At 40.1% G+C, this 12,007-nt stretch overlaps 1 protein-coding gene across 4 annotated transcripts in view; it reads left to right on the forward strand.

The window, feature by feature from the left end:
* The window catches only part of LOC102419310 (latent-transforming growth factor beta-binding protein 1), a 200,530-nt gene that overhangs the window by 79,430 nt on the left and 109,093 nt on the right, over positions 1-12,007 (forward strand). For 2 of the 4 annotated variants that reach the window (XM_014460572.2, XM_014460573.2), the window contains exons 6-9: positions 630-752; positions 5,309-5,476; positions 8,571-8,798; positions 10,962-10,984. In XM_014460572.2, the coding sequence (XP_014316058.1) occupies positions 630-752; positions 5,309-5,476; positions 8,571-8,798; positions 10,962-10,984 (542 nt within the window). The remainder of the gene's footprint in view (positions 1-629; positions 753-5,308; positions 5,477-8,570; positions 8,799-10,961; positions 10,985-12,007) is intronic. The other 2 variants (XM_014460574.2, XM_014460575.2) reach the window with 1 other exon arrangement.

Here is a 12,007-nt window from a genome sequence, read left to right on the forward strand (position 1 = left end):
ATTCACACCTGCTGCATTAAAAGATGCTAGCATCTTGCCTGGCCGGCATGGCTCAGTGGTTGAGCATCAACCTATGAACCAGAAGGTCATGGTTTGATTCCTGGTCAGGGCACATGCCCCAGGTTGCAGCCTCGATCCCCAGTGTGGGGGTGCAGGAGGCAGTTGATCAATGATTCTCTCTCATTATTGATGTTTCTATCTCTCCCTCTCCCTTCTTTTCTGAAATTAATAAAAATATTATTTAGAAGATGCTAGCATCTCTTATTTACTACTAGAGGCCCAGTGCATGAAATTTGTGCACGGGTAGAGTCCCTAGCAGCTGCCGGCTGCCAGCCGGGACCTCCCTTCCCTGACTGCCAGCTGCTGGCTGGGGCCTCCCTTCCCCAGCTGCTGGTTGCCAGCTGGGGCCTTCCTTTGTTCCACACTGCCCCTGGTGGTCAGCGCATGTCATAGTGAGTGATCAAACTCCCAGTTGGTCAAACTCCTGAGGGGACACTTTGCATATTAGGCTTTTATATATATAGATAACCAAGAGATTATGATGAAAAAGAAAGTGAATGCAATTTATAGCCAGAATCTGTCCAGCAATGGGTGCACGCTCCTTCTAAAAGAGTTGTGTTTTCCTGCAGATATTAATGAATGCCAGCTACAGGGTGTGTGCCCTAATGGTGAGTGTTTGAATACCATGGGCAGCTATAGATGTACCTGCAAAATGGGATTTGGGCCGGATCCTACTTTTACAACGTGTGTTCGTAAGTAATGATCACTTTTTATTCTCATTTTGGATCAGGGGTTGGGGTGGGAGGTTATCCAAAATAAGGTAAATATTCAGTGGTTAACTGAATACTGTACAGATGCAGGAAAAACCTCATTAAAATGACCAGAGGGAGGAAGTGGGGCTGACATATTACAATAAACCTATGTTACAGAACCAAAATGCATTTTTAATGCGTTCAGAAAAATATAATAGCCAAAAATCAAGGTAAAGAACAAGCACGCCGAGGAAATGGATTTGATGAAGAAAAGAGAGTTTATTACAGTGAACATACCTGAGAGATGAAAAGTTTTTTCCTTCACGAGTATTTTAAGCATTATTTAGGCCGAGTTCAACTTTCTCCCAGCTTCTGTTTTTAATTAGTCCAAATTCTGAGTCACTAGTGTTTGATTTAATGAGGTTTCACTGTACTTTCTTAGTTGGAGAGTCTGGGAAATAGTTTTGGATATTCTATTCCGTTGTCCTCAAAAGCCACCAAAATGCATCCCCGAAGTTATACTGTTTTGCCTAGTAAATGTTGTCTCTAAAATTTTCTCTTGTATCTGGTGTGGGTAAAAATCCTCCATCAAACCACATATGCTAATATTGGACAGAAAATATAGTTTCTCTGAAAACTCTCTCACCACGAAATAGAATTCAGTGTAAGCTCTGCATCACCTGACAATTAGAGATGCAGGCATTTTAGATACAAAATTCTCAAATGCAGATTTTTAAAGGTTATCTTTTTTTTAAATATCCTTGTGCTCATTATTACAACGTAGATAAGCAATGCAGATTTTTCAAAGCCGTATAAACTAAAGTTTAAGCCTTTTAAACTAACATATGGCAGAAAACTATTAGGACAATTTTAAGAACAATTCTGTATGAATTCTGTCCTGCAAAGTTTTGTTCTTATTTATCTGTTTAATGTGGCTTTGATATGTACAGCTGCACACTTCTGGGCCCCAGTTTTAAACTTGGCATTTGGACAAGACCTGCTCTTCATGATGATACCATCCTTTGTTTTCAACTGTGCATTTACCTCTAACTCTGTGCCCTAAGCTTAGACCATAGATAAGAAAGACAAGTGTTGTAAAATAAAAATGACAAGCTCATTCACTACTTTTAGATGAGTTTGTTGAGTCTTTGGGAACATTGTTACTAATTACTACTATTTTCCTTTAAAAACTGCCGAATGCAGATTAGGAAATTTTGCACGTAAGTTCTTTTTTTCCATGTTCTTTCACATAATTCTGATCACAAGCAGACATACAGTTATAAAGCATTTTAGCCAGTGGTAAAGTTAGATTGTAAAATTATATTTGCATATGAGGGATGTTTGAAAATGGACGCAAGAATTTGGAAATTTCAGGCCAAAAATCACATTGTTGACAATATCCAGAAAATTTAGAGATAATTTCTGGTTGATGTTAATTACATGAGTCAATATTTTAAATAGCTTTATAATTTAAGTGTAAAAGATTTTTCAGAGTTTGGATATAAAATTTGTTGTGAATGTTTTTATTTCCTTAAATAATTTGACTTGTCTTGTTGAAATCACTACTTTTAAGGTTGCAGATTAGTAAACTTGGAGAACTGGTCGCAAAGTATTTTATTAAACTTTGACTAGATCGGATGTCTAGTGTTAAGGGCAGACATCCAGGTTTTAATAAGATTGTTGAAATTTGCCAATGAGATTTTTGAAACACATATTTCCTTAGCATTTATTTTCCCCTGTCATTGCCCAAATAATACTGAACTTATTAAACCACCATCCATTCTTATTTGAAAAATAATTCAATTTTGTGGTTCAGCTACAACAGTTGAAATGATAACTACTGGAATATGTTTGTTGCTAGTTAAATGTTCCAGTTTAGAGTTTGAAGTTATAACTTGGGCTCTGTTCCAGTATTGAGTGGGCAGATTTATTTCTCTTGCCTTGGAATTTACCACGTGTAACATCACAGAGATATGTAGAGTCTTCAGGGTTTGTGACTTGGTTCAATCCAGTTGGACTTGCTGGTGAACTAGATTTTGATAAAATTGATGGGGAAAATCTGAAGACAGATGAGAAGAATCAGGGAAGAAGGTGATGCTTACAGAGTAAGGAAAAAAAATATTGGCAAGATGGTACCCTCAGTGGTTTTGGGGATGTAGCAGAGAGTGGGGTCACACACACACACACACACACACACACACACACACACAGTAGCTGCTGGGTTAACATTTAGAATACTAGAGGCCAGGTGCACAAATTCGTGCACGGGTGGGGTCTGGCCGGTCTGCCTGGATCGGGCCGATAGGGCCAGGCCGGCCAGCCAACCCCGCCCCCTAGTCGAACTCCCAGTCGAGGGGACAATTTGCATCTTAGCCTTTTATTATATAGGATACCTTCTTGAGGAGTATAGAAACAGCCATGGATAAGAGCCTGCAAGCCAACTGAGGGAGATTGACTACATTTGTTCAGACAGCATGAATTTAAGGCATACCCAGTCCATAAAAGGTGTGGCTGACTCTGTGAACTCAAAGAAATGCACTTGGCAACAGCTGAGGAGCAATGGGAAGCTCTCCCTGTTCTCGAATGCACCCTCCAAATTCCTTGACTCCAGCCAAAGGTTGCAACCATTTCTCTTTCTCTCCTTGCCCGCTCTCTGTCCTTGACTTAGCCAAGCTCAGAGAAGGGAAGTGGGAGGGTTCTGGCATTTGCTGCCTCTCACCTCTCTGTCGGTGTAGCTCAGGATGCAGCAGCAGCGTTCTCCAGGCCTGCTCCTACCTACGTCTGGGGAAAGGTGAAATTTTAGGACATGTCAGAGCAAATCCAAGAAAAAGTATAATAACGTTTTGCAGTTGGAGTGGGAAAACTTTCTGACCTGAGCGGCAACTAATTTTCTTCAAGAATTCAGGAGCTTCAGGATGAGCACTGCAGAGGGCGTGTCTATAGGTTCAGGTAAAAGAATTCTGAGCCTGGACTTGGCTGCTTCATAGTCTTCTTGAGCCATGGGCTTGGTGCTGACTGACAGAAATAAAGGGTTACAGAGAAGATGTGCCCAGGAACTTCGGCCGGAACCCTGGAAGTCATGAGATGAAGGACACATCCCTTCAAAGCCAGCATGTTTATGCACATCGTTTCATTTTAATTTTCCTAGCACTTTATCAGATAGGTATTGTTCTCATTGTACACATTGGGGGACTGAAGTTAGGAGAGTTTAAGTAACTTCTCAAGGTCATACAGCTAGTAACTGACATTGGAGATTGAAAACTGGGTTTTGTGCCTCCCAATTTAGGGTCCTAGATCAAGTTCATGATAATTATCCTTCACATTTCAATTGATATTAGAGCAGCATGTCTTTGAAAGTATAGTCAGAATGTATAGTCAGAATTTATTGTGCGACCCTATAATGTTACCGTGGCAACATTGGAAGAGTCTGTAGTGTTGCCCAACACATGGTGGGCATTGAGTTTGATGGCCCGGCTGTCTGCTGGCAAAATTCTCTCTTTTTGGGGGAGATCAGATTTTTTTTCATATGGATGAGTCCCACCCACATTCTAGAGAGTAATCTGCTTTACTCAAAGTCTGCTACTTTAAATGTTAATCTCATGTACAAAAAAAAATCTTTATAGCAGCATCCAGACCTGTGTTTGACCAAATATTTGGGTACCATGGCCTAGCCCAGTTAAAATGACCATAAAATTAACCATCATAACCAGTCATAGTGACTTCCCTTAAGCTATATTGCTGGCAGGTGGTAGACCTTTCACTCTGCTACATAGCATCTCGATTTAATTGGGATGTTTCTTGTAGCATCTACTGAGCTGTCATATGTGCCCTTTCTACCCAGCCGAGGGTGTAACTGTTAGATTCAAGAAGTCTTATCTACTAAACTTAGAGTGGATTTAGGAATAGGATTTAGGTATTGGATGAATGTAGGCTGGTGTGCTTTTGCGATGTTTTTCTTCAGGGTTGAGCCCATCATCTGCTCCTTCTCTGATCTGCTGTCCAACTGGACCGGGAGTCCTGGTGGCACTGCAGGTCAGAGGATTTGCTGCTGCCATTCCCCTGTTCACCGTCCTAGGGTGAAATCTGATGGGGCCCTGCAAGCTCTCACTGTCCTCCAAGCAAAGAGAGCAACAACAGCTGGCTTGCAACATCAACTATGTTCAGTTTGTGAGCTTCCATAGTGCCCGGTTGCTCACCAAATTCTTCCCTAGAACGTTATGGCCATCTACAAGAAAACGGCTGCGCTGTAGTGATTCTGATAATAGGTGATGAGGCTTATTTTGGCAGGTAGATTTTGGGTGAAATTGTTTCTGTTCACATTTAGGCCCACATACCTGATTTAATGCTTTTTCTAAAATGGAAGAAGGGACTGAAGTGGAAAACTCATTTGGTAAACTGACTGTAAATGAAGAAAGGTTTTGTCCTAAATCTAGAAGGATATGTTCGGAAGTATGGTTTCTGACCCAGACTCTATGGTTATTTTTACTATTACATGAAAAGTCCATCTGGTTTCTGTTGTTTCTTGGGTGACGTCGGGCCTTGTCTCTCTGCTTCAGCGGATACCCCTGTGATCTCGGAAGAGAAGGGGCCCTGTTACCGACTTGTCAGTTCCGGAAGGCAGTGCATGCACCCCCTGTCTGTTCACCTCACCAAGCAGCTCTGCTGTTGTAGCGTGGGCAAGGCCTGGGGCCCCCACTGTGAGAAATGTCCCCTTCCAGGCACAGGTAAGACATGCTCAGCTGTGCACTCACGTTCATTCCCGGCCACATCAGTACACGGGACAACTTTGGCAGCTAGAGTTATTTTTTTGTCTCTGATTCTAAATTTAGTTTTTAATAATACAGCGTGTTTTTGTCACTTCTGTAGAAACCATGAACATAGAAGGGTGAACTGTAAAAAAATTGCATGCAAAGAGATTTCCAATTCTGTGTAACATTAGGCTTCCTTTTCAATGTTAAGGATATCATTACTGTTGATCATCACTTCTGGGGCTCTAAGGCTGCTGTTTAAAAGTGTGGTGAGATCAGAAGGTCCTGCTGGGCCATGCGTTTTCCTAATGATTGGCCGCTCACCACTTGCACAGTAATTAGACCTTGTGTAGGTTGCCTCATTCATTCATTTATTGATCATGTGCTTGTCAGGTTCTGTTGTGAACATTGTGTTTAATTTCTCCAATTAGAAATGGAGGTAATTTCAGTAACTCAAGGGTAGACCCTGCCAAAGTCCCCATGAACTTCTAGGTGGGAGCTGAATATTAAGAAGTTGATTAGTCTTTATCCTTCAATTTGGTACATAATTGCCTAAAGCCCCGAAAGAGTAAATCTGTATAAGTGCCTTAATTTTACCAAGAAGTGACCAATTTATCATACAGGGTCAAGCAGAATTAAATGAAATAGAAAGAAACATACTCTGCAAGTACTGGGTACCATGATATTATCAAAGAAGGATAATATTATCATGTCACTGGTGTGGGGTGGACATAAAAAGTTTGCTCAGTTGCATATTTGAGAAGGTGCATAAATTTTCACAGGGCCATTGCAATCTTAAAGCCATAACTTATACTGTAGCAGACAGGGTTAAATGTAAATATAAATATTATGATCCACTTTTGGTGATGGGTAGGGTCAGAAAGAACTGGTAAGGCACAGGGTAGTGTAATGTTGATGGTATTTTGGTAGACCAGATACTTTTAGACATCTCCAAAAGGTCCCATTTTTCTCATATATGATCTGATCCACTCATTATTAAAAAGTAATAATAAAAAATAAATTATATTTATAATTCATAGATACATTTCTCTTTTAAGTTCAATTTTGGTAGCTTTGTAACCTTTACATGAAACGTAAATCAAGATGGTGAGTATCATGCTGGGAGACTTCTCCCTAAAATACAATAGCTAAACTTGAAAACAATATTTTTACACTTAGCCAATTTGGTTATGTGGTGATTTTCATAAAAATAATATTTAGGTTATCAGTACTTTAGCTATTTGATAGAATACCATGTTTCCTTCTAGAAACATCTATGCTTTCAAGTAAGAACTCTATTTCATAGTTAAATGTAAGAATGAGGTTCCACCATTCAGTGTGTGATCCTTATTAAAATAATGTTTTATCATGCTTTATGGTGTATTTTAGAGCTTATTTTTCATTGGGAACTAATTTTAGGTCCATTTCATTCAATAGGAAATCTTTGGTTCAGTGGAAGTACTAAATGACTGATTTTTTTTTTTAAATATATTTTATTGATTTTTTACAGAGAGGAAGGGAGAGAGATAGAGAGTTAGAAACATCGATGAGAGAGAAACATCGATCAGCTGCCTCCTGCACATCTCCTACTGGGGATGTGCCCGCAACCAAGGTACATGCCCTTGACCGGAATCGAACCCGGGACCTTTCAGTCCGCAGGCCGACGCTCTATCCACTGAGCCAAACCGGTTTCGGCCTAAATGACTGATTTTACTTTCAATTTTATAAGTAGAAAGAAAAATCTTGACCATAAGTTCCTTGGTGTCTGCATTTGGTAACTTGCCTCCAATACCAACACCAAAGGGATTAGGTGGAATTTTCCTCCTTGGGCCCCACACTGCCTTGCCTCCCTAGTCTTTCCTCATTACCTATTTCTCAGGATTATGCAATGGAGGTCAGCAACTCACACGTGCCCAGTCTACTTTTTTTTTAAACTCTACGAAACCACTTTGCTGGGGTGGATAGTGAGTCTAGGCACAGAATATCCCCTGTCCTCTGGATAATTTAGCTATCTGCTCATGGTCAGGCTTTTGCCCACGTATCATCCCTTCCCATGAATATAAGTATATGTTAATGTGGCAGATCCTTTTTAAAATATATATATATTGATTTCAGAAAGGAAGGGAGAGGGAGAGACAGAAACATCAATGATTAGAGAGAATCATTGATTGGCTGCCTCAATGCCCACTAGGGATCGAGCCTGCAACCCAGGCATGTGCCCGGACTGGGAATCGAACCGTGACTTCCAGGCCCATAGGTCAATGCTCAGTCACTGAGCCACGTCAGCTGGGCTGTGACATGTCCTTTCTAAACTGGATTCCTACCCATCATCTCTGTAGCATGTCTTAATGCACTGGGTTCCTCCCCCCTGTCCTGAGACTCTCTTCAAGTAAGCTTCCCCTTTTCAGTCCTTCTTAACCGACCTCTCCATGTCAGCTCATACACTCCATTCTGGCTGAGTCCTTTGGGTTCCTCAACTGGAAACAAATTATGACGATTTCAACCCCTCATTTCCCTGAATAGTGATTTTTTTTGCCCATCATCTAATTTAGAAAGATGTTACTGAGTTTCTTGTTAATAATCAATGACATTAACCCATAGCAGAAGGAAAAAAGCCCAATTTTTGTTGATATTACACACATCTCCAATAAGATATATGTTATATAGTGTCTTTTATACATACAAATCTAATATATTACATATACTTAATATGTGTAATATATGTGATATGTAAAATATTAATTATATAACACCTAATTTATTGCTGATACATACAAATGATATATAAAATATATGCTCTATGTGCTATATATATATATATATATATATAATCTGATTGTGTAGGATAAGAAATTAACAGCTGGAGAAATGTTTAGTAAAAGGGTTGGGTTTTTTTTCTGTAAATATGCAAGTTTAACAGAAATTCAAGCATTTTGCATCTGTTTTTGAAGATTTTAAATGTAACTATATTAGTGATGATTTATTAAGAGATACTCATCATGATATTTTCCTCTGTATCAGTTTGCACTTTTAGATTTTTAAAAGGAATATTTTCCCATCCCAAATCTAGCTGCTTTTAAGGAAATCTGTCCTGGTGGAATGGGTTATACGGTTTCTGGCGTTCATAGACGCAGGCCAATCCATCACCATGTAGGTAAAGGACCTGTATTTGTCAAGCCAAAGAACACTCAACCTGTTGCTAAAAGTACTCATCCTCCACCTCTCCCAGCCAAGGAAGAGCCAGTGGAGGCCCTGACTTTCTCCCGGGAACACGGGCCAGGAGTGGCGGAGCCCGAAGGTGAGAGTGGAAATGGATCATGGACCTAGCCATCTGTCTCATGTGTCTTTGCTTTGGTTTCCCTGTCTATGCCCTTCCAGAGTAGGGGTTTCCTGCCTTCGCACTATAGACACGGAGGGTGGATAATTCTTGGATGTGGGGGCTGCTCTGTGCATTGTAGGGTGTTTAGCAACAGCCCTGGCCTCTGACCTCGAGATGCTAGTAGCACCTTCTCCCTTCCCGTTCTTGCAGCCAAAAAGGTGTCCAAATGTTTCCAGATGTCCCTGGAGTGGGGGTGGGGGGAAAATTACTCCTGATTGAGAACCACTGCTCTAGAGTCATATGGACCTAGCAGGTAACAATATTCCAAGCTAATCTCAGGATAGGGTCGCCTGTTTGGGGCCCCTTTTTCTTGGTGTTTAGTCCTGGAGAGTGCTAGATCCCCCAAGGAATAGCCCACATTCATTTCTGTGTCTAGAGGGCTGTTTCATAAATATTTACTTACTTTAAAAAGTGGAATCCATAGGCTTAAAGTTAAAGCATCAAAGGAGCTTCCATGAAATAAAGCCCGACGGGCAGTCCGGGTTGAAGGAAGGAAGGACAGGGTCAATTAAAAGGATCTTGGAGACCACTTAGTGCAGTCCTTTGATTTACATTATGGGAAACCTGAGACCTAGAGAAGGGACTTGCCAATTGTCATGCACAGAGTAGATGATGGGACCAGGGAGCATGTTTTTCCAGGGAAGTGGTTTAGGCCTTACACTCCAGAGGGAGTCAGCCTAGAGACAGCTGACTCTATCTCCCTGGCTTTCACAAAGAGGATTATCTCTATCTCTGTCTCTTAATATAAACCAGCATATCTAATACTTTGAACATCTGTTACTACAAAAATTCTCACCCCCAAAGAAGGAACACAAATCTTAGGTTTGGATGAATATATATTGGCTCTAATAAAGCTGATGTTGGCTTTTCTCACTTGAGTCTTAGGTCAGAATTCAGGGTGCTCATTTATGGATTTCGTAAGGAGAGAAGGTGCCATCGGTTAGTGAAGACTTGGGGGCTTGGCAAGGCCTCCTTCCTGGTCGAGGTGTCTTTTTTGCAGGGCTCTGAACCTTCGTGTGTTCTAGCCTCTTCCATTCCACTCCTCCTCTTGCTGCACTTCTTTCTTGGTTAGGCAGAGCAGTGGGACCTCGCCTAGAGTTGACAGTGCTGACCAGTTTGCTCCTATACACTTGGGGTGTCATGGCCAGGTGTTTGCAACTCCTCATCCTCAGGAGAAAATTGGCTCTGGTCCAGGCTCTGCCTCAAGACTTTCTTAATGGTGGATCAGGCAGGACAGAACGTTAGTTGAGTTTTTCCAATCACAAGAATATTGCAGCGGTGGTAGCAGTCTGGTATCTGATTGCTTTTAGGAGTTAATGCATCTACCAAACTTGTATACTAATGTTACTGAGACATTGCCTCATGAGAAAAATGTTGGTGAATGTTCACCTAAGGCTTAAGGAATGATTAATGAAAAGCAAGCCTTTCAAAATACAAAGGTATAACCACTCACCCTATGGTAATGTTTATGATTGTATAATATGTAATTTGTTCCCCATATTGATGCTAAACAGTCATTGGATCTTATTGGCTTGTGATTTTTTCTCGAAATTTCATTAGCATATCTTTCTGAAAATGCTCACAGAGCTTCATTAGGAATTCATATGCATCAGGAATGCAGCACCTATTCTGTCTCATTGAAATAGTGGCTTCTTTTCTTAACATTGACATCAGAAAGCATTTCAAACATTATACAATGTTAAGGATAAGTATCACCAATTAAAGGAAATGTTTGTTTTCTAAAATATGGGAAGTTCTACAAAATTGAGATTAGGCACAAAATGATGTACTAGAAAGTGTTGCCTCCTTTAACATTTTTAGTTAATGAGGGACATGGAAAGAACTTCATCACATCTGTGACCTGACCTCCTTAATTGAGGAATGACATAGCCCTGACCATTTTCCCCTGTCAGCCGTGTGTAATATCCAAAATAGTAGTGGCCATAATTCTGCGTTTGACTTGGTTTGATTCTTCATCCTTTTGGAGACATACTGAACTTCTATTGCACTTTAAAACTTAAGATATTATGTAGTAGATTGTTTTAAATTTTACTAATGTCCTCCTTTCTTTTCTGGTTTTAGTGGCAACTGCACCCCCTGAGAAGGTAATTTATTCATTGTTTACAAGTCTCTTTTTTTCCCTTTAACTTCACAATGATTTCCTTTTGGAATATGTATGCGTCTTTAAAGCTTAAATACGGTAACATGTATATTCATCATTTGGTTGGAGGAAATGGCATGCATTCATTCATTCAAGAAATATTTAGTGAGCACCTACTGTATGGCTGGCAGTATTCTGAATGCTAGGAAAACAATAGAGCGAAAAAACAGACAAAATTTATTTTCTTCATGGAACTTAAATTCCAGGGGAAGAAAATGATGGGACTAATAGGAACCAGGGCTTAATACAGAATTCAGGGAGTCAATTTATGGCCTGGACCATCTATGAAAAGAAAGCATCTGACGGGTTTATGTAATTGTATATTCTTATGGCGCATAAGTACTGAGCGATGCACTTTTTAATTCAATTAAAATTTAACACGCATGTTTGAATTTGTTAGAGTAAGAACAGATCTTACCCTTGAAAGTTACAACCATTCCTAGAATACTGATTAGACATTTTAGAGAAATTTTTATAAACCTGTTCGTTTGGGGCATAAAATGGGGCTTTAAATTGTGAAATTTATTAGTAGGAAATATATAAATTTTCAAATATATAAATATTCAAATTTAGATCGGGCAAATACATTTGTAAATTATTATAGTTCTAAAAATCTTTACTTACGAACATGGGATAGAGTAGCATACGTGCTGAAAGAATCCAGAAAAAAAAGTGATTTTAGAGCGATAGCACCCAACAAGGAAGAATGTCATGTTCTATTAACCCCCAGAAGAAGCACAACAAATATGCATATTTTGCATGAACATTTGCAGCTGTTGTTAAGCATCTCCTGAAGTTCAGTGACGTACGGTAGTTTGCAATTCTGTTGATTTTGAATTTGGTTCTGGTTGATACGAGGGAGGAATCATTCAGGGTGGGAGTGGGCCGGCCAGCTCCCTCACAGCCTCGTCTTATCTCAGGCTTGTTCTTCTCTGTTTATGGTTGAGTTCGTGCTACCTTTCATTAG

This window comes from Myotis lucifugus, unplaced genomic scaffold (genome assembly GCF_000147115.1).
Source record: "Myotis lucifugus unplaced genomic scaffold, Myoluc2.0 scaffold_134, whole genome shotgun sequence".
Taxonomy (NCBI): Eukaryota; Metazoa; Chordata; class Mammalia; order Chiroptera; family Vespertilionidae; genus Myotis; species Myotis lucifugus.